General features: G+C 30.4%; 1 protein-coding gene across 1 annotated transcript; it reads left to right on the forward strand.

Moving 5' to 3' along the window:
• The first annotated feature begins 239 nt into the window (after nt 1-239).
• Nucleotides 240-27548, forward strand: LOC143242239 (anoctamin-2-like). The gene is made up of 17 exons (XM_076485608.1): nt 240-393; nt 854-1017; nt 2223-2305; nt 3959-4030; nt 5043-5120; nt 8680-8850; nt 10136-10172; nt 12195-12306; nt 13283-13337; nt 18057-18154; nt 18427-18572; nt 19543-19695; nt 21132-21184; nt 22185-22363; nt 24308-24414; nt 25234-25952; nt 26140-27548. The coding sequence occupies exons 1-15, from the start codon at nt 317-319 to the stop codon at nt 24351-24353; spliced, it is 1524 nt and encodes a 507-aa protein (XP_076341723.1). The 5' UTR covers nt 240-316; the 3' UTR covers nt 24354-24414; nt 25234-25952; nt 26140-27548.
• The last annotated feature ends 408 nt before the right edge of the window (nt 27549-27956 follow it).

The following is a 27956-nucleotide window of genomic DNA, read 5'->3' on the forward strand; positions in this document are numbered from 1 at the left end:
CAATTAGAAGATTTTAGAAGCTATGCAAATGAAATTTGGAAACTGTAATATTAAAGATATAAACATATTATTAATTTTAGCATGAAAATCACTTTGCTCTCATACTAATCAGAGTTTAAAATTGAGACAAATCTTTATAAAAAAAAAAAAAAAAGGTTCTTATGGATTGATTTTTTGGAGTTCCTCATTAGTTATTGTATCCACTATATTTTGTTTGATAAGAATCACTTTATTGTTTGTTCCTTTCAATTTTTTCAGGGAATATTTTGGAGTGAAAATTGGCCTCTACTTTGCTTGGCTGGGATTTTATACCTGTATGCTGATCCCAGCTTCAGCAGTAGGAGTGCTGTGTTTCCTCTATGGGTTCTTCACCTTGGTGGGTGATGCTCACAGGTATGAATTAGGGGAGAAAAAAGTTAAAAGAGTTATCAAACAGTTTATTATTTTTATAACTCATGTTTGATCATTTTCTAAATTATACCTCAAATAAATCAGTTACTTAGAGATATGTAATTGATGGAATGTGTTAAGTAATTAATCACTGGACTAATTAATCAGTGTTTAACTAATTAATTATTTTGCACAAGACATTTGTAGCTGGAATAATTGCAAAGAGTAATAATTGGAACCATTAATTTTTATTGGTTGATATGTTTTTAACCATTAATGTACCTAAAAATATTTTCAATAATTTTTGTGACAAATTGATTTAAACATAATTTCAGTTAATTAGTTAGTTTATGTGGCATTATCATTGAAATTGATAGTTGTATATTATGATTGATTTAAATGTTCAACTGTACTGTGTTTATTCTATAAATTTAAAACAAAATTGCATTTTTTTTTTTTACAGCAAGGACGTCTGTGAGAACCACAATGACATAATTTTATGTCCTCGGTGTGACATAAAAGGATGTAAATATGAACAGCTAGGACAGACATGCACTTTTGTCAAAATTACACATCTTTTTGACAATGGTGCTGCTGTATTTTTTGCTGTTTTTATGTCACTCTGGGGTAAGTATTATATAGATTTACATGTTAAAGTTATATAAATAATATTCTCTTCTTCAGACTCTGTTAGAGCTTTCATACACAAAATATCAAATTTTTTGTAAATTAGTTTTAAGACTTTTTTAAGTTACGCTTTTCTTATGCCTATTTTCTTTTAGCATGTTGACTATCTAACATGCATAGTAATTTTGATTTTAAGGTTAAAAAATGTTTGTGTGCATCAGAAAATGTTCAAATTTTACATATAAAATTTTTATAACCTCCAGATAATTATCAAACATTTTTGTACAAAGAAAAACATAATGTTTTGTCTGTTATTTTTACTAATGAAACTCTGTATGGGCTTGATAGATTTGACCACTATAAACAATTAGGAAATTAATATAAATAATGCCTTTTTTCATTCTAGAATAACTACAAACTATAACTCATATAAAATAGCTTAAATTTGATAACATTATACATTTATATAGAAGGGGAGGACAAAAGAGTGCCTCTCCCTTGAAAATGTTAATTTATTTGATATTATTTTGGAATAGATCTTGTGAAGTGCATTTTACACATTTTTCTATTATCAAATAAAATATATAACAAATTAACAGTATTTTCGAGGAGGCCACTTTTCTTGTCCACACCACGTACATATATAAATTTATTATATTGATCTTTCAACTGTGTCTGGATAACAGTGTAGAAGTTACAATGACAAGGTGCATGTATGCTCATGCTACCATATCCAGTAACATAAAACTGACCTTACAAAGGACCTGAATTTTGGGAAAGTAACTCACTAAGAAAATCCTCATGATATGTGTGGTAATGGATGCCCATAGCAAAAGGGTTACTTCAACATAAAAACGTCCAACCTGCAATACTTGAAATGGTCTTAATTTCAAACCAACATAAAGCACATCAAATTTGCTACACATTCAAGACTTTAAACTTCTATTACTGAAGTCTCACATCAAACACTTCAAATTAATTCCAAAAGCATGTTATTACTTTGAGATATCTTGTCTGTAATTTGGGACTTTTCAAGGAAAAAAGAAAACACTTTACAAAGTTTATTATTACTAACACTTTGGTGAACAAAAATAGTTGAATAAATTATCATGAGCCATATAAGTTTAAAGAGTAATTTGTATTCTGTTGCGATTTTTGTCTTTAGTGATGATAAACTTTATCACTTTGTTTTTATTTACTTTCAGCCGTTATCTTTATGGAATTGTGGAAAAGATACTCATCAAAAATCACCCACCATTGGGATGCAACGAATTTTGACACCTTAGAGGTAATGTGTACTTTTATTTCAGTTATTAATTTATCACAATGGACTTGTGTATTTGACATGAACTTTTAACCATGGCAGTATACCTATTGTGATTGTGAAGGTACTAGTTGTGTCATGACAAATTTGACAGTAATCATACAAGTATTTTAATTATATGTTGTCAGTGTTGACTGTTATGATTGCAAAGTGATTTTTCATGTTAAGATTAAAAATACTTCATTTAAAAATTTTCAAATTTCACTTATGTAGTTCTTTAAACCTCCTTCATAAATATCAGATGATGTTTGCTGTCAGTAAAAAGTTTATTTTATCTGTTATTTTACAAGCTGTAACTTTCAAATGATCAGCCAATCTAAACATCCTCATAACCACCATAAAAATTATGAAATAATTGTTAATTACTTTTTTATTGTGCTAAAATGACAACAAATTGTGACAATATACATCTTCTGTTTCTTCTTAATCTTACAGTTTTATTGACTTTTGAACCATGTTTAACTATTAATCCTTCCTTTGAGGGTTGCGGGTTTGCATTCCCATCACGCCAAACATGCTCGCCCTTTCAGCCGTGGAGGCATTCTAATGTCATGGTCAATCCCACTATCCATTGGTAAAAGAGTAGCCCAAGAGTTTGCGGTGGGTGGTGATGACTAGCTGCCTTCCCTCTAGTCTCACACTGCTAAATTAAGGACGGCTAACACAGATAGCTCTCGAGTAGCTTTGTGCAAAATTCAAAACAAACAGTCCTTCTTCACAAGTTTTAAATCACTTGGTGAACCTTCAGCTCATGTTACCCTTTTGAATTACATTAAACAATATGAAGAATATTTCTTATTACTATTCATTATTTTAGCTAATCTAACCTAACAACTTTCTTGTTTTTTCATTTTAGTTACTTTTATAGTAATAAATAAAGAATATTCATGAAAAACATAAAATGTACTGTTTACCAGCATCTTTTTTTGTTCTTTACTAATGGCACTACCACACTAAATGCCCCTTGCTGATATAGTGGTAAGTCTATGGATATACAACATCATAGAGAACTATTGGCAGCTTGTAAAGAGAAGCTGTGTGCGTGCTAAATGACTCTAATTTCCTAGTGTATGACATCATGAACGAATAAGATAGAAAGCCGTAAAATAACTACTTTATAATAACTAATTTACATAAAATTATTCAATTCTTGTAGAGGTGATAAGTAAATTATAAAAAAAGGAAGAATCTAAGAACTTAAATACTATTAAAATTTGATTCAGTAATTACATTGTGATGCAAAGTTTACTTGTATACATCGATAATAAACTAGTTTAATTAAATTTTGAATTTAACTCTGTAAAAGGTTGTGACATATGCAGCTTGACCTTCTTGATGTGAAAGGGTTAATGACCTTGTTTTCCTGCCTTGAGTGGGTGCTCAGGACAAGTTTGTTTGTTTCCAGTATGATATTTACAGCTACTCTCTAGTATTTTCCTTTGAACATCTTTTCAAACTTTGATTTATAAAAATAATGTTTGAATGTTCCCTAAAGTTATTCTTTTGAGAAAGTTTCTCAAAAATACATGTTTAAAAATGTAAATTTCTTAACACACAGATATGATGTTTTACCTGAACTCTTGATCATAATGTGTGTTTTTTTTTATATATCACCAGGAACATCCAAGGCCAGAATATTTAGCCAAATTATCAACAGTAAAGAAAAAGAAAGTAAACTTTATTACAGGGTAAGAACAGCAGTTATCAATTTATAATAAACATCAAAACAAACATCTGACTTTTTTGTCCAGTTGTCCAGTTTTTTTTATACAAGTCTAGATCTATCTGTTGATGATGATTTTGCAATGTTGTAGTTGATTATCAGATTATAAGTTTTATGATGACACTAAAAGTGTTTGGTATTGGTTTTACAACAAAACTGTAACTAAATAACTCTATCAAACAAAATTAACAAGCGATGTATCTTTTGTATAAATTCTTTCTTAAAATTATTAAACTTAAAAAAATGCCTTATTCTTCTTCAAAAATGCAGTTATTTTGAGTAAATGGTCTTCAAAGGTACAATTTTAAAAGGGTGATAAAACACTTTTCTAAAAATAATTCAGTGTAAATGCATTACATGTAGTTTAAAAGACAGCAGAGTATAAAAAATACATGTGAATAACAAAAATTTAAAAGATCTTGGTAGAACATTGTTTGAAATTGAAAGTTTAAAATGTCAACTTTTATGCTTGTTTCAAATATTCTCATTTAAAGTCCCCGCCTGGCTGCCAGGTGGTTAAGGCTCTCGACTCGTAATTATAATGTGATGGTCAATCCCATTATTTGTTCGTAAAAGAGTAGCCCAAGGGTTTGTAGTGGGTGGTGATGACTAGCTGCCTTCCCTCTAGTTGTATACTGCTAAATTAGGGACAACTAGTGCAGATAGCCCTCGTGTAGCTTTGTGTGAAATTTAAAACAAAGCAAATAATTTAAAGTTCATTACATTTATTTTATCCCTTTTTTAAAAAACAAACAAACAAGTTAGATGTTCCAATGCCTAAGTTGTGGTTTTATTATCCCCTTCAAAAATAATGTAAATTGAACTTCAGAAGGAATATTACAGTAGTTTTTCATCAGTTCTGGTTCTTTTTCTAAGGGCATGTGTTTGAACTTTGTTTCTTACGAGTTATGAAAATTTATTACTTAGTTTTTTACTGATGTGTTTTTCTAAATGCTTCTGTGATGTACACTGTAACAGGTAAACGAACCATGTGTTTCGTTTTGGAAGAGACGAGTACCGTGTACCATATTTTCCTGGTCTGTGGTGTTACTACTTGTGAGTATTTATTTATGAATTAATTTGAGTATGTAGGTGTGTACACTAAAGCTATGTGAACATTTAAGATTTCAGATTTAAAGAAGAACCAATTTTGAGAACAGTGAACTTTAGAAACAGGTTCAGTAGGTAATGAAGACTATTTGACACAGTGATGGTGTTTGGTATTCAGTGGGAATGAGAAATTTATCTGTATACAGGAATATATGTGTATGTGAACTTTATTATTAAAATTATTAATTTGGGAAGGGGTGTATGGATCATCAGAAAAGTTGAATCAAAATATAAAAATTGTCATTTCAAGCTGACAACTCGGGACTCTTAAAAGTAAACAAACTATTTTGTCCCCACTAAAATTGATAAGTACTGTAGGCATGGAGTTAATAGAGAGATTTATAATAATCTTAAGAAAATAATACAGACATTACTTGCAGCTGTATTTATTTACTTTGTTAGAGCCTTTGGCTATAGGCTTGACAATACAGTCTCTGCATTTTGATTCATGTTGTTTCTTTATTTTTCTGACAATCTAGAATGAGTTTTAATTATATTGTTACTTAAGATGTTTTTTTTTAATATTCATTAATAGAGAATACATTCTAAACTTCACAAGTGCATGTGAATTCAATTGAATGTTACATAATTTTTGACAGTTTACTGTTGCTTGTGCTTTATGTTCCACTTATCCACCACATATTAAAAATAAATGACACATATTCAAGATAAAATAAACATATTTACTGGTATACACCTGTAACATACAAACTGTAAAATTGTTCTCAAAGGACCATTGTGAAGGCAAAGATTGTATGATCACAAATTTAATGAGTAGCTTCCATCAGCTTGAACTATTATATAACAAAAGATGAACAGTAACAAAGGAATCTCATCAGAATGGAATAATGTTTCTTTTAAAAAAATACAACAAAGTTTAGTGCAACATAAACATACACAGTCACATGCTTACTTTGATAGGTTTACATAACAATATGTTTGTTCTTCAACAGCCTGCTGTGTACAAGTGTTTGTTAGAAAAGGCAACACAAATAATTCTCTCAGTGGCACACTTTGCTAAATTGCTAATTATCAATAACTTTTACTACCACTACCTGTTTAAAATTGCAATAGCTATATGAAAGAGTAATATATGCAGTGGTAATAAATACTGAATATGTACTTGTGACTTTTGCTAAGTACAAAAAACAGTAGAAAGAATTACCGATGTGATATTGAATAGTAGCATCTGTTATGGTAATCATCCAGTGTCAAACAGCTGTTGAAATGTTGCCAAGGAAATAAATTTGAGTAATGATGAACAACAGTGGCTTGAATAACAATATCCATCATCAGAATCGCCTAATTTTGTTGTATCTGTTTCCAATAAAAACACTAGAAAATGCACAAGCTGTAGTTTCCAACTAATGCACATACTAGTAAAACACTGGATTTTTTGATGGCTAAAAATGAAGGACTCAGAAAATTTCACAGCATGACATAATTAAGGATGGGAAGTAAGTTCAAAAGTACTGTCAGTTTCTTGCAGAAATCTCAGTGGAGTCCTGTAACAAAATAAATATCATTTGAAATAATTTTATAGTGGAATCAAAATGATTAATTGTGGCTTGAGTTAAGCTGTCAGCAATAGATCTACAGTTTTGTTTGCTTACATTTTTTTTGTGATCTCTATTTGTGGATTTTAAATACCTAGTTTTTAATTATCTGCTATGTTGACTTTTTTTTAGTGCACAACAATGAGAAAATATGTGTTTAGAGTGAGACACGACCCCCACTAGGCACGTATAAAATTATTCCAGTAGGAAAACAGCCCTTTCAAATAAAACAAGTGTGTTTAAAACGTCTCTTTAAATAAAGATTTGTGTCTTTTGAAGTAATTATTTATCAAGGTTTTGTGACTTGTTTAACGTGAGTCCAATATGAAAGCAGTCACTGAACAACGTTGTATCTGTTATGCACTTATAACCACGTAAAGCATCTTTCACTGAAAATTAACTGATTTTTAAGTGAGCATTCCATACAGCATATCTTTCTATGTTGTGGTTGAAAATGCTCAGTCGATTTTGCTGTAGTTTTGTGTAACAATAACATGAATAAAAATAACACGATTAAGTAAGGAAATTTTAACTTTGTCTCAACAATCATGTATTTTGCTTATTATCAATCTTTTGGTGGTCCAGTCTATTTACAAGAAAAGTTTTCAGTGGTGTTTCAAGAATGAGTCTACTTTTAAAGGTTTTTTTCCCAAATGATCAGAGATTACTCAAAGGCTTAAAAGAGACATCCCAGTACCACAGGTGGTACTGTTTTAGAGTAAGGCTGCATTCTTAAATTAAGATGACTTATAACTTCATGGTCATTGATTTTTGGTTCTATGTTTAAAGAAAAATTGTTTTTAAAAGATGCATTTTGTAAACTTGGGAGGATTTTTTTATTATTTTCAGTGAATCCAGTTTCCAATTTTTTGCAGTATGGTATACAAAACAGTTATTTCTCATAATTGTCTCCACGGATAGGTGTACTGTATTTCAAGATGGCTGGTATGGATATTAAAACTCTTATTAAAATAAATTAGAAAACAATGTTTCACCTTCTTAGGAATCTCAGGCCTTCAGGTTAAGAAAAACAGTTTTAATACCCATACCAGCCATCTTGAGATACATTTTTACTTGATGTGGGTTCCTCATCATCATGAAAGAGATATAGTTTTTCTGTTGCTTCACCTTCTTCCAAACTCTTTTCAGTCGATTGCCATACCTACATATCTTGGCAGATTATCTTGAAACTTGGTAGGGTCATACTTTGATCCAGTATGTCCAGTAAGTATTTTCATTTTTTTATTTAGGCTTTTTTAAGGGGTCAGATGCCAAACAACCCAAAAATATATCTTTTGGGCTCTTGCGTGGTTATATTTACAGCAGTCTGGAAGTCAACTGGCACAAATGTAAATATTCATGAGCTCAATGCAATGACAAACAAAAATAGCTAGATTTGCCCATTTTGAATCTTTTTTTTTTTTTTTTTTTTTTTTTTGGGGGGGGGGGAGGCAGGAAGAGATCTGAAAAAAGCACAATTTAGAGGTATTTGTTGATCATTTACTCAGCCATATTTTGACCAATTTACATGGTAGCTGGTAGAAAGATATTTTTGTACAGGTCCCAAACATTGACAAACAAAAAATTGTGAAATTGCCCATTTTTAGTAATTATAAAATGGGTTAAGATGCCACAGAAAAGCATAACTTTAGAGTTGTTTGATCAGTTGCAGATTTCATGGTTTTTGTTTTATCATATCCTGCAAAACAATTTGCTGCCTAGAAAATCTAGGCAAAGACTTAGTGAACCACTCCATAAAAGGACAAATAACCTCCAACTGTGTGAAGAAATCTGGACTTTAACTGCCAGACTCCAGTTATAGTTTGCTACAGCAAAGTGTTTTTTTTTAAGTTCCCTAAAACTATTTTAAATTTACATACATATTCTGTGTTACAGTAGGTCTTGATGCAGTGATTCTTTATAGACTTAAATTATGTTTTGTTCTTTAGATAACAATAGCTATTGCTGCTGTGGTTGGTGTGATTGTTTACAGAATATCCATTCAAACTGTTCTGTACTTCACATTGAGTGACAATCAGACACTAACCAGCATGGTATCTCTTACTACCTCTGTGACAGCTGCACTGTTGAACCTTGTATGCATCATGACCTTTAACCTGGTAGGTCACTTAAATGAGAAACATTAGGGATATGAAATTCACCTATTTCTAGTTGTGTAAAATGTACTTTTTATGGCTTTATTGAAGATGATATGGATCAAATACCTGCTTATAGTGATATGTGTATATAAGAGTGTGTGTGTATATATGTATATATATGTATCAAGTACCTGTTTAAAGTGGCACGTGTGTGTGTATATATATATATATAGTTGTATGTAAGCATATTAGTTTTGTTGTTTATTTATTTTTTACTTTGATTTCTTAATGACTAAAAGGAAATGTTATATGTAATTACTTGTAATTTTTTAAGGTCGTTTCTTGTTTTCTGTTCAGCTGTAAATAATGTAATGTTTTTTTTCATGTTTGTATTTTCAAGAATGAAATTAATATAGCTTGGAATTTTTTTATGAATGCACCAAAATAACCATAAGAAAATCTTTATATTTTGCGTGCCAGAGAGATTATTAAAATAATGACAAACCCTCAGTATTTAAGTTCAGATGCAAGTAACACTACTATATATTTGTTTTGTAAGATCTTCAGTAGTACTTTTCAGTTTTGGCCATTTCAGCCATGGGGGCATTATAATATGACAGTCAATCCACACTATTCATTGGTAAAAGAGTAGCCTCAGGTGTGGCTGTGAATGGTGATGACTAACTGCCTTCCCTCTAGTCTTATGCTGCTAAATTAAGGACGTCAAGTGCAGATAGCCTTTGTGTAACTTTGTGCAAACTTCAAAACAAACCAAACCAAATAACTTTTCAGTTTTTTTATAAACACACCCATCATCATTGAGTGGTCAAATACTAGGCACAGGAATTAGTGTACGTTGATCATGCATTTGTTCTTTTACCTTTGGGCTGGGCATGTATAAATTTGAATTAGAAAAACTTGATTTAAACTCCAAAAATTACAAGCCAGAGTAAAAAAAAACAAAAGAGAAAGAACACTTAACCAGGGATAAAATTACCATATTCATATCACACTGATATCTGAAACATTTTGGTATTGTTTCATTATTTGTATGCTAGGCCTAGTGGTCAGTGTTCTGAACTCTGAACCTGGGGGTTTATGGTTCTAATCCTGTTGCAGCAAAAATGCCCTTCAACCTTGAGATTATGTGAATGTTGTAAAAGTGATTGTCAAATCCTGTTATTTGATTAGAGTAACCAAAGAATTGGCAATAGGTGCCATTTCATAGTCTTATCAGTTTAAAGTTAGGGATGGCTAGTGTAGATGTTCTTTCTGAAACAACTGACTAACTATTAACCTTTTCTAGATTTATAGAAGAATAGCCACCTTCCTCACTGAATTGGGTGAGTTTTACTTGTTTCTAATTTTGGCAATTCCAAATGAACATAGGTTATTTTGTATGTTTTGTTCATCATTTTGAATAACAAAATTTAACCAGAATCTGACTGCAAAAGTTCTTATCCATATTTATTTTAGTGCCAGATAAATACTGTTACAGTCACACAAAGTTTATCAGAATAATTTATACATCTTGAAAAAACATATACATTTTATTGGTGAATAAATCCAAATTATGCACACTTTTCAAAATAGAACTTATTTCTTTAAAAAATTAATTTATGCCACATTATGCATGTTATCTGAATTTTTAATTAACTTTTCTGTTTGTACAGAATGTATTAAAATAACATTAGAAAGTAATTATGTAAAAGTATATTGAACATCACTAACAGCACACTTTATCACTTTACCAGTCTTAGTTTTATTATTGATCAAGTCTGAGTGTTTTGTTAAATAAACTAGTGGGTCAGTGTGAAACACAGTAAAGTATATTTAGTTGCAATACCATATAGTCTTGTGATCAAAGCAGTGAAAACTGTTCACATTGCTAACATATATATGCAGAAATACATGAAAAATTGTATAGTATTTATATAAATATATTTATGATAATTTTAAGGTTAGATGATTATTTGTAACTTTTAATTTGGTATTATGTATTTGATTTGATGACAGTTCATGATGAAGAACAGTAAATATCATATACAGTGTACAGGGATACTGAAAAGGAAAACTTGTAAATACACATTTTTAGAGGCAAGCACAATATGCAAGCAGTGCCATGGATATAGTATTTTTAGTCTTTACATAAACATCAACATGTTAATATGTAACTCAGATTGTCATCCTTTCTTGATTAGAAATACTTTTCCAGTGTGTTTTATATTTAGCATACAACAGACTTGTACATTCTACTAACAACTTGCAACATCTTGTGTAGATATCCATAATAAATTCAGAAATATAGTGAACATTCCATCTGTAATATGGCATTTGTCCAATAAACCGACCCCATGCATTTTATATTAAGGATATATGTGTGTTTCAACATAATTTTTTATAAACTTGTGTATGAAGGCTACTAATAAAATAAATTTTAAAATATGGAATTTTATTTTGAGATAAAATCATGTTACAATAAACAATAAAACATCTCTTGTTAATGCAGTCAATTGATGTAGAGATATTACATAAATTGGCTTCAGTACTGCATGTTATATATTTTAAAATTGTCAAAGATTACTAAAAATGTGTATAAAAATTACCATAAAAGATATTTCCACTGTAAAACTAGAATGTAAAGCTCTTTTTTATGTTACAGTATGGAATGAAGTCAATCATTTTGATTTAAAATTAACTTGTGTTTCCTAATGATTTGGCTTGAGAAGTAGTTCGTGTTTGCTAATTCATGGAAACTAGTGTATCTAGACCACAACTGTCTTGATCAACAGTCATTGGTATCCTACTTCTGACAACAACAACAAAAAAATGGTGGAGGCTAAGATAAGGCTTAACATTTATTTAGATCATGGACAAATTAAGAACAATACGGAAAATTCGTCTTCAGTTCCTATGATTTGTATTTTATTATGACTTCCTCTCCCTCAATACAAAAATATTTGACCGTAGTATTTCTAATTACTCAAAACTACATTGCAGAAATATCTTTGCTCCGTGTGACAGCAGCAGAGTCACCTAAAAGCTGGACCTGAACCAGACGTAGAATGATATTTATAACTATGGAAAATAATGAATTTTGTAAATAAGAAATAATTCACTTTCAGACAGAAAGATATTTATACTCTAAAGATTTGATTTGAAGAATAGAACTTAATGTTTCACCTAAGAGCTCTAAAAACCTCTGACATGATGGATGTTAAATGACAAGTTTAATAGTATTATCAATTGGTTGTCATTAGTGTTAAGGTAGTTTATCAAACATTTTTTATTTATGTCAACCTTTTTCTGTATGTTAATATTCTTTTTGTAAAATAGTAAATACTGTTCTGAAATATTGTATATAGAAATACATCGCACTCAAAGTGATTATGAAAATAGTTTGACTTTGAAGATGTACATGTTGAAGTTTGTCAACTACTATTCATCAGTTTTTTACATTGCATTTTTTAAAGGAAGGTGAGTAATTTGTGTTAAAATATGAAATGAAGTTGTTTACAAAAAAAGAAACAGTGAACTCAAAATAAATGGTACTAAAAGACAGCTGATAATACATAGTTATAAAAACTAATCTTTCAAGTTGTTTTGTAGACTAACTTATTACTGTTCATAGAAGTGTTTAAAATCACATGTAACATGATTTTGAAACATTTTAATATCTGCATGTGTAGGTTGAAGTAGATTAAGTTGTTGAAGCAATGTGCTAAACTGTTGTATTTACCTTTATGTGTTCATTTTTTTCTACTTTTGTTGGTTTTTAGTTTTTAATACAAAGATATTATTACAATTCATATGTAAGAAAAATGTTTTAAGCAATAAAACAAACTTGTAACACCATAATAAAGGGTATTCCCTTTCAAATTCAGATTATAGGTAACTAATCAAATATTGAAGCACATTATTTTTTGTTCATTAAAATAAACTTAGCATTATGAGGGCCCTTTATTTATAAATATTGCAGATAAAATTAATGTTTTAGCTGAATAATATAATTTATTGATGTACAAGTCTAAATATAACAAGCTAAAATGTTTTTTACATTTATTGTGCTTACAGTGAATTAAATGGTCATGGAAATTTTAATAATAACTTATTGAAATGGCATAGAATTCTTTATTTTTTAAAAATGTCCTAAACTTGTACTTCTTACCCCAATGACACAGCAGTATGTCTGCAAACTTACATTGGTAGAAACTAGGTTTTGATACTGGTGGTGGGCAGAGTACAGATAACCCATTGTGTAGCTTTGTGCTTAATTACCCACAAACTTGTGGTTTTACCTTTGAGATTTTAGGAGACTTAAAATGAAAAAGGACAATGGAGAAAGTGTGAATAGTTCATCAATACAGAATTGACTTTTTTAGATTTTATTTTTATCTTTATGTTACATGTGAAGAAAGTTGTTTATGTTAAAATTTATCTTTTGATGCAACAGGTTTGTTGGGTATCCAGGACATTACAATTCATTGTTTGGATATCGACAAGAGGAAGTATGTATAACATTGTCAGTTTTTTTGTTTTATAAAAGTTCAGGTGTTAAACTGTTATTTAAATTTTCTTTTTGTACACAGTTTATTCATAGTACTGTATAATAATTCCAAAACATACTTAACATCTGTTGACATTGTAGCTATTTCTCAATATCCAGTGTCATTAGCTGCTCGGTCCAGTGGTTCTTTGAAGACATTGTGTCGGCTGGTATGTGGAATACTTCTATTACACTCCTATCTTTTTGTTTACATGATCTGGCCAATTTCTCTTCTGATGGTGTCCCAGTACTTCCTGTATATTTTTTTACCACATCTGCTAGGCTTTTACCAGAAATGAGTATTTTCCTCAATCATATACTCTTTTATTTTTTCAGGGTCCCTTTATTTTCATGGTATCTCATTCTGGGGTGAGTGCTTCTGAGGCAAGTATGCTTTCTCTTTTTGACTTGATACTAGCAACTACTTTCACTATAATTACTACCACCAGTATGCAACAGGTTCTGTCAAAATGAGGTGCCCTGTAAGATCATTTAGGCACCTACCAGATGATATTATCTTATTATGGATTGCCACTCATGGACATTCATGAATACAGCTAAAAAGGATCTTGCTAATCTTCATATTGAATAAATTGTGATTGGTTTGCTTTGAAAAAAATGTAGGGAACTTGATTCCCCTATTGCACAGTTTCCAGAGCTCTGTTTTTCAGGTCTCCCCAGTGCATTTTAGCACACCAGGCTGTATTAGTGGAGCTTGAGAATCTGTGGCAGACAAGAGGCTTTTCCACCAAAGTTTTTGAGTGTGTTCAACCACTCTTGGAGAAGAGGGCAAAGTCAGGGGTCCTCCTTCTAGGGTTTCTAGATGTTTTTTTTCATCTTTCAGAAAGAGTGGCTCCAGCCTTCCTGGGAACCTACTCATAAATTTGGTTCATATTTTGCATACAGTTATCTAGTTGGGGAGTGCAAAACCCTTCTCTTTGATCAGTGCCAGTTTTGGTTATCATTTATGGAGGTTGGTTCACTATATCATAATTTTGAAACTAAAGCAATTCCATTGTAAGTCCTTGGTTGAGTGCAGGTTCCACATAATTCCAGGGTTAAGTAGAATACACCTTATCCACTTGGTTAGAGACTGAAAACAAATGTTCATAATTCCTTACCAGATGAGTTCTGTTCATTTGTTGAGTATGACATATGGGATCCCATTATTCCTAGCCTCGGGTGTTACCTTTTGGACTTGTTAAGTGTTGCTTACTTTCGTGTCGTTATTCTGATGGTGCCAAATGCAACATTCTGTGGTTACATGTTGGTATCTAAAGTGTGTGTGTATATATACACATATAACATTGTGGTCTGATAACCATAGCCAGCAACATGGGATATAGGTACTACAACCCCTTAATTTCAACCCTGAGCCATAGAATCTTGGCTGTCTGGTCAGGGGTGGCCTACCTGATGATTATTCATATTCTGTTCTGCCTTTGATTTAGGAACAAAGCTCCAAGTGAAGAGCATATTTGTCATAGAGGTAGGGTGTAATTTCCACACTCTTGTACCACTTTTTCTCTTGGTACATTCCTGTTCTATACAAATGCTTTGTGTGTGGATCATGCCTGCACTGCCCCCTACACTTTTATCAATGTGAGATTCTAGCTAGAGTGTTGGTGGATGGTAAGTATTATTGGAAACAATTTTCAGTTTAAGTAAAATGTTAACTTTTATTTTTAGATAACTTTAGAAAATAAGCCTTCTAGAGGCTTTTAATTTCTCAGTAATCTTGTAATTTTTAAGAAACTAAAACTGGAATGTAATTGCCACTTTTCTGTTCTTTAAGTCATAATAAATAACATCATGTTGTTGTTTGCAGTTTATTATTTATAAAATCCTACCTTTTATTTACTTTTGCACTACCAAAATAATTAAGACAACTTGCCATTTTCAGACTTTCATTTATATCTCCTGGTAATATTGAAACATGAATGTTGTAAAGTGTCTTTAAAGTTGATATAGTCATGTGAAGATTGTATGCAAAATGGTGGTCAGTTGGCCAAAATGGCCATTAACTTAATTAACTTCTAAATACGTAAGGATATTATGAGTTAAGAATTTAAATAATAAGTTAAAAGTAACTGAAACATTGAAGGGAATATTTTATTAATAATTGTGTTGTTTGTTCTTAGTTTAAGTTGAAATTTGCAAATAGGATTTGATTTTATACTGTATCTATAAAACTAAATATGTTCTATAATTAAGGACTTTTGTGATTTTCTTTTCCAATGTTCTTTTTTTTAAGTTGTCTCTTAGACATATTCAAAAGAATTTTTGGTTTTTGAAATTTTATCCCAAGAAATTATAAGTATCCAGCATTGTCACTGTGTTGTAGAAATGACACTAAACATAAAGCATTGTAAAACTATCTCCAATTTGCACATATCATTCAGTGTTGCTCAGACCTGTGTTTAGGCCTGAGTATCATTAGGACACCTGCATTGTTTTATTGCTACTAGCAGTAGTATAGATCTGGGCTTAGATAAGATCCAAGATCAGTAATAATTATTCATTTATACACAGACAAATGTAATTTAGATTAGAAAGTAACATACCTAAATTACTTCTTTCTTGTTCTAACAAACTGCATTTTGATATATGTACATAAGCTCCCACATGACCTTACTAACCAGCACTGTTTGAGGTAATCTACTTTACACAGACAACACTGATCTATGACCTACTTTATCAATATGTATATGCTCAATCTGAAACCTGGTTAGACAATGTTTTGCTCAATAACATAATAGCAATCAGTCAAATAACTATAAGAAGTCCTGTATTTGCACTGGTATTTGGGACCTGAAGTCATAAATTCATGGTAAAAAACATGAAATCTTGATTTTATTCAAAGAACACTTCCTGTTGGCTGGGAAAAAATAGCAATATTAACCCTTTTTCTGTAGACATTTTTTTCTGTGCATGTCTTAAGGTTTTAGTGAGTTACATTCAAAAGTTGATTAAAGTATTTTCTTTTCATGATATACTAATAAATAAACTCTGAAAACATAGCTCTTAATCCATATTTTAATAGTATACAAGTTTAAAGATTTTACTTTCAGAAGGCAATATTTAAAATAAAAAAACTAGAATTTTCTAGTGTAAGAATTGTAACATTTTCTCTCTAGGCCTTTTCTTCTCTAATTTATTTACCACCCTCCAAGAAGTAGAAAATGAAATTTAATGTAAATCACTTATTATTATATAATTTCACTAAGGCATACTATAATTTTCATAGCGTTTGATATTATTTGGTTCCAGAGACATGAAATCAAATCTATCTTGCCACACCCACTTGTGACGTCCTCTTTATTAGAAATTACCAATAAGTGTTTAAGCCACTCAGTTCAGTATTACTTAAAAACCAATAGAAAGCCGTGGTTTTCATCTGTCAAGTGATTTATCATATTGCAATGTTTCCTGTAAATAAAATTCCATATTTTGCTTTCAATTTAACCTTGATTGCCATGGGAAATTATTGTTTGAAAATAGAAATATCTTTAGATCAGTTAGGTTAGATTGAGTAAAATAAGTACTACTGTTACTACTAATAATAATAGGCCTGGCATGGCCAGGTGGTTAAGGCACTCGACTCGTAAATTGAGGGTGGCGAGTTTGAATACCCATCACACCAAACATGCTCGCCCTTTCAGCCGTGGGGTCGTTATAATGGTACAGTCAATCCCACTATTTGTTGGTGAAAGAGTTGACACTGGATGGTGATGACAAGCTGCCTTCCCCCTAGTCTTACACTGCTAAATTAGGGACAGCTAGTGCAGATAGCCCTTGTGTAGCTTTGCACAAAATTAAAATAAAACACACAAACAAAAAACTAATAATAATAGTAATATTTTAAAAAATGTTCATGAGTAGCTCGTGCATAATGGAATTCAAAAGCATAGCAAGAGCTGCATATTTGTCACATGATTTACAACTTATTAAGGCATGAATAGTAATTAGTTAGGGGTTATAAAGGCAATAAAACAATAACATTTAACAATGTATACACATACACACACTATTATGAGCATAAAACTATTTAGTATAAACATAAGTAGTTTAATATCACAATTTAAAGTCATTCCAGACAGTCATTCTTCACTGCTTCATGGGTTACACCAGTAACAAGGATTTAGGTTTAGATATTACAGAAAAAGGTTTGAAATTTTTGAGACTAAGAAAAGTATTTTTAAGCTAAACATGGAAATCAACATTCAGACTAGCAAACAGAAATTCTCTATTTATTCATCTATACATATGTAAGTATTCACAGATACATTTTTAGTGAAAATACTCCATCAAAAAATATAATCTTTGGTGTGCAAAAAACTTTTTATGTTTACTTAAAGCCTGCCAAATGATGTGAATACATTGTAATACTATAACAAGCACAGAATAATTGTTAGGTCAGTTCCTGGGATTGAGCCTGTCATGAGAAACTTAAACTATGAAGAATCAATCAAAGTTTTTCATGTTAGTCACACACATTCTTTAAATTTTGAGGTTTGAAACATTATTTTTTTGGACCATTTGATCCTGGGCAAGTTATTAGTGCTCTCACTCACTAACTTATATCTTATTGTACTTTTCAGTCTTGTGTCCTTTCTGAGATATTTTTTAAAGTGGTATTGCCACAGTAATTTTGAAACTGTTTTTCTACATTTCTTTCTAGTGTGGAACAGGAGGGTGTTTGTTTGAACTCTCTTTGCAGTTAGCTATAATTGTGGCAGGGAAGCAGTTCATTAACGCCGTGGTGGAAATGGGTGTTCCGTAAGTTTTTTAGTTAAAATAGACATTTATTGTAATAATTTCATGTAAGAACATTTTCTATGACAGTTGGCTCATTTTGAGATATTAGAACTGTTGTACTTTTTTTTTCAAAAAGTGATTTTGATATGTTCGAGATTCATAGTTTATTAATGTTCAGTCAAACATGTAGTATGTCAGATTGTATGTAAAATTAAACTATTTATACATTCATGTCAACAACAAAAACTGATATTATTTTAAAACTAGGTAAAAATATTTTTGTATTTATCTAGATGGCTGTTACGGGTTTACAAGAAGTGGTCAGTGCATAAAAAGGGTCAGTGTGCTCATGAAAACCATGCACCCACTCAGTGGGAGAGTGACTACAACTTAATAAACCAAGAAGAACTGGGTCTTTTTAGTGAATATCTTGAAATGGGTAAGGCTTAAGTTTAAAATAATGATGTGAAAATAATTACATTAATAGATACATATGTTCTACATAAAAACTTGAACAGATTAAAATGGTACTTTTTCCATGTCTGTGAAAAATGTTAGATCTTTAACAATGACCTTGTAGTTTGTACATCATTCAAGAGCCTTAAAATCAAGTTATTCTAATTGTAGTTAACTGAGTAACTGACTACTATGGAAATGAATGAAATATAATTATTTTAAGTATCTCCAACGTAGTTTAAAATACTTTTAGATATATAATGTATAATTAACAGTAAAGATGAAATGTGTGATATGATAATAATGTATGTGAAAAACGTAGTTGGAGCAGCATTTAGAATGTTTTTGATGATGTAGAAATGGATATGAATTGTGTTTATTGCTCAGCCTGAAGGGTTATAATGCTAAGATTAAACATTTGATTCCTGCTATGGTTATGGGTCAAATTCCACATCGTACAACTTTGCATTTAACAAGAAACAAAGAAATTTTTTTTTAATGTTATGGGTTTCAGCTTGTTTTTCAGAACAGTTTAATGTATAGAGGAAACATTTATTAAATACCTGTAAAACAGCTACACCACCTCAATGATTAGTATTTTTTGGAACAGCAATTTTAAAGGTCCTTGTCTGTGTTTTAGTTTGTTTGTTTTTTAAATGAAACATTATTAATATGCTACTTGATTTTGATGTTAATGTTTCTGTCTTGACTTTCATGTCAAACTAGAAATTAAATCTCTTATTCAACCACCTTTAGACCTGAATCAACACCATAAGGTTAGAATTTCTGTGTAATAAAGTGTGATACTTCCAAGGAGTCACCACATGTATTATTGTTATTGTAGTCCACTATTTACATTAATATATTTAACTGTCTAAATCATAAAAACTTCCTCAAACATTAAATGTACAGTTCAATTAATAAACGTTTCTGTAATTTGTTCCCTTCTCCAGTGTTGCAGTTTGGATTTGTCACAATTTTTGTGGTTGCATTTCCTCTGGCACCATTATTTGCTTTACTAAACAACATCACAGAAATCAGGCTCGATGCTAGAAAGTTTATCACTCTCTTACGACGACCTGTTGCAGAAAGAGTTAAGAACATTGGTGAGTGCACAGTGTGGTGAATACAGCAAGCTGTTTAGTTTTAGTCTGTTAAGAAGAAAGTAAATTGACAATGTTACATATTTTTTATTTCAGACAAGTCTCTGATTTATTATGTTACATACATTATGTATTATTGCTCTAAATAATCACTAATTTGAATTTAGTTGTTATTTAAATGTTAGTATGTATTAAAATATGATATTTCTCAACAAGATTGGCATGTACTGTTCTCTATTATGACACAAATATATTAAAATATGCAAAAAGAAAAACGACACAAATTATAATTATAGTTATTACAAATTAGGGTTTAGGTACAAGAGTTTTAGAAACAATACTGAGTTTTATATATGATCTAGAACCCGATATTTTATCGACAGTTCAGGCCCATAACAAGCAAATTCAATCCGAGTTGAGACTGTCACACATCACTTAAGCTGGCTATCTTGTATGGCTTTGCACTGATTACAAACTGACTTTTTCCAGGGATGCTATTTAATGTCCTTGTAGAAAAAATAATATCCCAAATTAATGTGTTGAAATTGAATGGTTTGTAATGTTCAAAATCTACTGCATACCTGGTTCCCAATTTTGTAGTTTTATGATTAATTGGTGTTAATCACAATAATAGCTTCTGAGGCCTATATCACACTGACTTTAACTGACTAATAATATTATTCCTGCTCTTGGCATGTTGGTTTATATAGTTTATTGTGAGTTTCTAGAATATTCACCAAAGTTGGAAGATGCTAGTGTTTTCATAAAATATATAAATATTAAATCTTACTCTTGAGATTCTTCTGCAAATTTCAAGAACAGATGGGACTTGTGCAATACATAGCCAACAATATACATCACATGCAAAAAAGGAAAACTATATTGAAATAAATGTAGGTACTAAAACAAATGTATCATGGTAAATCTGTTAGAAATCACAGTCTGAAGCTCTTAAAATGTAGACAATAATGTTGTGATACCCAACTTCTTTGTGACATACAAACACTCTTCCATTAACTGAGTGAGGACTGTTATTAGTAAATAATAACAATCATTTGACAGTCATGTGTGAACCAATCAGTTGTAAGAAATATTTGGATTTTAGCCTTTTAGGTATTTTCATTATGACATTTCTAGTTACCCAGATAGTGAAGTAATGTAATATTCATACTTTGAAGTTTGTTTTATTTCAAACCTTGATTTTTTTACACTAAATATACAGAGAAGAATTATTAGAGTTAATTAATAACTCCTGATTAGTCTTTAGTGATAAGTATTAATTCATAACTTAGCTGAGATATATATAATCCATTCTATACATGAATGTAATGTTAATGAAAGAGAATTGTTTTGTAAGCAAAAAAATAATAAAAAGATTAGACAGTAAAGTTATTGAAATATATTTCAGTTATCCTAATAGGTTGATTCTATTTTGATAGGAATATGGTACAGAATTCTTAATTCTGTTGGAAAGATTTCTGTCATTACAAATGTAAGTACAGAGAATTATGAGCAATGTTTGTACTTGTTCTTTATCTTAACTGTTAGTAATATCACATACATTGATTACAGTGATAAAGGAATACTTCATATGCATGTATGATATTAGAGTGAGACACCTTAAGAATCATTATAAGTGAAATAAACTCTTTGCATTTCCTTTCAAATTTTATCTAAATTATGAAATTATTTTGAGAAACGTTTGATGTTTAAGGTGATTATTAAATTAATGTAATTAATGTTATAAGTATAGGTCAGTTCTAAAACTGTAACTTAATATGATCTCTTTTAGAATTTCTGTGTACTTGTGTTCTTTCTGCAGTGATTTTCTAAAGCACCTTTAGTGGGTTTATAAAATACATTGATGTGATTTCTTTTTTGTGAGTCAGTTTACAAGTTTACACCTACTGACCATTGGTTGTTATTAATTAAAGACGAAATTTTGTGCATTGAAGAATTGTCATGGTGTTGATCTATCACAATTTTGATGTGATATAAAAACTTAATTGTTACTATTATGAAGAGACAGGAGTTTATAATGTATTACATATTGATGTCAATAGAAACAATAACTTGTTTTTTACCTTTCTGATCACTTGAAGTACAGTGTATTACTTTATTTTGGAATTATATAGTATAATAATTCTATATAGTAAATTGATGTTCATTTAATATAAAAAGTAACAATGTCATAAGAAACTTAAGATGAAAATGCTATTATTTTCTGTTCTATCAAGCATGGTTAGTGATGCAATAGACATTTAACACAGTGAATTTTATTATAATCCACAATGTCAAACCCAGTTAACTGTGTACTATGACGTTTACATATGTGAATATTTTCTTCTACATTGTCCAATATACTTAATGGTGTGAAACTTAATAATGTTTGCTCTTACACAGTCAAACTAAATAATATTACAGTATATTATTTAAGGTGAAAGAAAGTGTGTTATTTTCTGAACTGTTAATTCTATATTCTTACTTTTCAGGCACTAATTATTGCCTTTACATCAAGTTTTATAGAGGAGACATTTTATAAAGTTTTCATTTCACCAGATGGGTCACTGAATGGATTTCTGAACTTTACTCTGTCAGATTTCAACATCAGTGACTTTCCTGGTGATTTGAATATTCTTTCTGAACCTGACACCAGTGTGGAATACTGCAAGTAAGTGTTAATTTTTGTTTTATTGTTTCAAATTAACAGAGCATAGAAAACAATGTATGTGTGATTAAGAACCAGTGTGATGTCTCTTTAACCCTACTGACGTGAGACATCAAAGTGAACAAGTTACAACCGTTTTACGTAGATTCAAACTTTAACCCTACTGACATCGGACATGAAAGTGCACAAGTTACTACCATTTTACGTAGATTCAAACTTTAACCCTATTGACATGGGATATCAAATTGTGCAAGGTACAACCATTTTATTGAGTTAGTTTCAAAGTTATCATCCATGAAAGTATTTTTCATCATTGCAACAACATTTTTACCACAATGAACCAGATTCAAGGCAGTTGAATGCAACATGGTACATTTGGCATGTATAAGTTGGTGGAAATGATGCCTAGCATGCAAAGATAGATGGGTACAGATGATGTCTATCATGTTAAATGTATGGGTGGAAATGATGTCTAGCATGATCAGACATATTGGAAAAGATATCTGGTATGCGTAGATATTTTGATGAAGGTTATGTCTCGTATGCATAGACATATGGATTGAAATGATGTTTGGCATGTGCAAATATAATGCTGTAGGTGATATCTAGCATGTGTAGATATATGGGTGGAGACAATAAAGGGTTAATTAAACTACTTAAAATAATACATATTATTAAACTTGGTACAAAAAAGATACTTTATGACTTAAATATTAGTATTACATAAGATTTAATTCTTAAGTTAAAAAAATGAATATACTTCTCTACACAATCTGGTGATGCTCTGAATTTTCATTTACAAATATTTTTTTTCTCTCCTCTTGTGAGGGTTTCAGATTGTTCAACCAATTAGAAACGTACATATAGCAGATACTAACAACTCCGAATATAAAATTTCAACCCAAATGACAAATCCTTGTACTATCTTCTGTTTTTCAAGAAATTTGTGTAATTCTCATTTATATTGCTGTTGGACAATTGGTTGTATTTATATAACTAATAAAAAGAGTGTATTCTATCCATAAATCAGGCAAGTTTCTTTTTGTTTCGGCAGTCAAAGCCAATACTTCACGAAGCTAGCCTGATGGGTTTCGACAAAAAGTGTTGCTTTAAGTAGTAATGAATTTGTTTTTTTGTTTTTTTTATAAACCTAATTGTGGGTTAGTTAGAAATAACAGTTGTTTTACAATTCTATTCAAGTGCATTATGCAATATTTTTTAATGTAACATAATTATTCATAGTACTAAACAGAAATTTTATTATCCTTTTATAAACATTAAAAATAATCACAAGAGATTTCATAACATTCACCATCAGTTTTATTTTTTATTCTGAAAGAAGTAACATTTGTACAAAACTTTAATACATTTTTCTCCGAGGAAGATGAAAGGATTGTTTCTAGATTCTGTTTTATGTGCAGTAAAAAAGTTATACATCTTCAAGAGAGAGAACTTTACTGATTTTATCTTCAGCAAAATTTGAATCAACTACATCGACTTTCTCAATGACTGTATTTCAGTATTGATACACAAATATTGTTTAAATAAAACACAATAGAATTTGAAGAGTAAACCCTTCGATGATGTTATTTCTTTTCTGTTGGTACAAATCTATTAATATTTCCCAGACATCAGAGCCACAAAATTCCAACAACATCTCCTCACTCAATAGGATTTCAAAGGAACTTTTTTGGAAGAAAACTATAGAATTAATTTCTAACAATTTGATATTGCTAACAAACTTGGATATTGCTGTTCATATAAGAGCACAAAATGTACTTAGCTGTTTAAGTTAGAAAGTTAACTTTATTTTAAAAAACTTGTCTGAGTACAGATAACAATTTTAAGGTATAGTTAAAATTTTATGAAATGCAAAACATCCACTATAAAATAAGTTGTTTAAAATGCTGGCTTCTATTTTAAGGTCATTTTATTTCATGGTTTCAGGTACCAAGACTATAGAGAGCCCCCCAACAGCAAGCAACAAATATGAATATAAGACGTTATATTGGCAGCTGGCTACAGCTCGCTTGGTTTTCGTTTCTATTTTTGTGGTTGGAAACAATTTTTCAAATTATAGATCTTATTTTTGATTAAACTTAATTACATTTGCAGTTCATTTTTAGTTTATACTAAAATAAATCAATTAACAGTAGCTTTCACTTAAGGACATAAAATACAACCTTCTTTCTTCAAAAGATAGAATATTTTTAAATGTTAATTGTAGAACTAACCTGAGACTTTATTTAACCAAAGTTTTCAAAACAAATATAAAGTGTGAATAACTTTTATTAAAACACCTTTTATTTGTAGTTTAAATTTTTTTGAGGAAGCTAAATATATGTTTAGATGTACATAAACCCACAGAACCAGTTGAGAATTGCTGTATTAAATTAACTTCAAGGGAGTTGGAAACTTTTTAACATTTACTGAGACTGAAAATGTATAAACATTATAACTATGTTCAGTTGTTTTTTAATGAAGCAACATAAATAGAGTATAAAAGGTAATACATTTTAATACAGCCAGGACAATCCTAGAATGTTTTTAAAAGTTTCAGTAACATTTACTAAGTTATCCTTGACAAAATGGATTGATTAATCATTTTTGTTAATAAACTATCCTTTTTATTACCCAATTCTATAAATGTTAGATTTTTTTGTGGCTTCTGTTCATCCAGTAGAATGTTTTTCTTATTATGTAGCACTGATACTGTTCTGAATGACTGTACATGCTCATTAGTAATTTAAGAAGACTTCATGATTTAACCATTGTTCATAAAGTTTTATAATCTGTATTGGTTAAACAGTGTTATTTAAAGGATTATGTTTTAAAAACTGCTCCAGTGAAACTTATGTTTTTCCTTTTTTTAGTGTCTTGTATTCATCATGACAACTCTAATTTGTTGGTTAATACCAGACATTCCAAAGTCTGTGAAACTACAGATTAGACATGAAAATCACATCGTCAATGATGTGATTATTGAAGAAGAACTGAAAAGAGCAAAATATCTTGGAAGGAGGGAAACACCATTATTTTAGAACATCATTTCACAGATTGGTAATATTTAAAAATTTGAACAAGGCAGAGTTTTTTTCTGTTTAAGAGGTAAGTGAACAGGTTGATAATAACATCTAATCAAATATCTATGGTCAATGAAGTCCAACAGGGAATACAGTTTCCATACATATATGTGCCACAAGAACAAGTACGTTTTAAACTTTGCAAAAGTCTATGTTATTTAGAAAATTTCTTCTTTCACTTAACATTTGATATATTACAACCTCAAAGGTCAAACCTTGTTAAATTTTAAACAAATTATTTATTTTTGTTTATATACTTAATGTTTACACCATCTTGGTGACAACAGTTTTAAACTGTCTTGTATTATAACATTGATGTTTTCTTTTGTTGAATGTTTATAAGTACTTAAAAGTTGTGAGAATATTGTGTTCATTATTTTTAACCAAACTTCTATCTTTCACGTATCTTTTAGAACAGGTGTCGGCAACCTTTTAGGTCTCGGGAGCCAATCTGAATTTAGAACAAGAATACTGTAGGAAATCAAAATAAACACTTAATGAAATACTGTGTAAGTAAAACTAAAGAAAATGTAAATTGATTATTATATTTTCAGTGTGTTCTTTTAATGACATTGGTGCTGTTACATAGTTTTGTTCCTTTCCCTGAAGTCTGTTTCACAATTGATTAAATGTAATTTCATATTCAGTTTTCTACTATTATTACTGAGCACGTTTTTTTTGTTTTTTCTGATTTAGGAGAATCTCTGAATACACAGGTAGAACCAAACATTGTGAAGATGATACTATAGAAGTGGAAGACCATTCCAGAGTTGTAGAATGAAGTAATATACCTGCTCCTGCACCTTGTTCAAGGTGACGTGCCATCAGAATTCTAAAGAACAAGACTTGAACAGTGTTAACAGATCAACAACAAATGCTACAATCTGTCACGGTTCCAAATTGTTATCAACTTTGTCATTTGTGTATGAATCTCAAACTTGTGTTCAGAGTTTGTTTCAGAAACACCATTGTTAAGATAATGTTTACTCTTTGAACTGTTTTAGTGTCTCCACAATGTTAAGTTCCAGTGTTTTAAAATAATGATAAATCAGAAATTAAAGTTTTTAATTTTTACACTGGTCATCACTTTTTAAATCATTGTTAAGTAGATTTAGTGAAAAAGAAGCTGTTTTTAATAAAGATCTTGAACTAAATTTTGTTCAGAGGAAATTTATCTTAACCTTCCTTTCTTTAGTTCAAAATTTGTCATCTATATTGTTTTTATCAGTGTCAATATACGTTGGTTGTCAGTTGTTTTTTTTAAGTGTGCTGTCAAATTATCAACAGAAAAAAATTCTTGAAATGATTGTGACAAAGAGTACACTAAAGTTATTTGATTAACTCAAAGGAAAATTCTTTAAAGTTAATGAAAACTTCAGTTTATGAATTAGTACTTACTGTTATAAATGTGTGCATCATTGAAAAATAGTGAATATTCATCTAGATGTATTGGATACAACTTCAGTTTTTAACAGATTTGTGTTTAAGTATGTACTTGTCATAATCCTTTAATAATAATTTGAATCACTCGTTAGGGTGAATGAAAATTTTAAAGTAAATAAACACTAGTTTATTTGTTTCGAATATTTATGTAACAGCAACCACCCTTAGATTTCAACTGATACACTAGAGGGAAGGAAGCTGCTCAATAACACCCACCGTCAACTCTCGGACTATTATAATTACATCACTTGACCGTCAGCTTTTAGACTATTATAATCAAATCACAAGGGCGCCAGCTCTTGGACTATTATGATTACATCATTTGACCATCTGCTTTCAGACTATTATAATCAAATCACTTGACTACCAACTCTTGGACTATTATGATTACATCATTTGACCATCACTCTTACGGTATACTTAAAACCACAAAGTGCTTGCGCGATTTGTTTCTGCAATGGGATGCGAACCACGAATCCACAATCCAACACGCTAAGTGCTAAATCACGTCCTGCCCAGAGAGAACGAGCGAGCCACATAAGAGTAAAAATGTACTTAAGTAAAGACAAATGTTGGAAGAGAATTCTTCTTTAGATACCGTGTGTTTTGTTTACATTTATATTGCATTAAAATATTGTAAATAAATTGCATGTATATCAAAACTTTGTTTTCTGATGTCATTTGTGTTATTTATACGATAAAACTTAAATCATCAATCTCATACACTGGCACAGTTTTCTTTATTCTTATACAAGACGGTAGAGTACGTTTTGACACTGGAAATCCGATAAATATCTTTGTTGGTTTATGTGCAACATGTGTGTTTCACACGTCTCACGCTACTGTTTAAAAGGGCAATATTTAGAATAGGAAATTATATTGAAAATTGCTTCGGTCACGGATGACGTTATTCACAGTTCCTGCTCCTAAAGGACAAGAAAGGATGTTTAGTTACGTACAGGAGAAAGTTATTCGTCAAGAAGAAAATGATCGAAACCAAAAAAAGTGCATTGATTGTCTACCGAGAAACCACGATAGCTCAGAAGAGAGTTTTAATATCAATAACAGTG

The sequence above is a fragment of the Tachypleus tridentatus genome, unplaced genomic scaffold, assembly GCF_004210375.1.
Source record: "Tachypleus tridentatus isolate NWPU-2018 unplaced genomic scaffold, ASM421037v1 Hic_cluster_2, whole genome shotgun sequence".
NCBI classification, from domain to species: domain Eukaryota; kingdom Metazoa; phylum Arthropoda; class Merostomata; order Xiphosura; family Limulidae; genus Tachypleus; species Tachypleus tridentatus.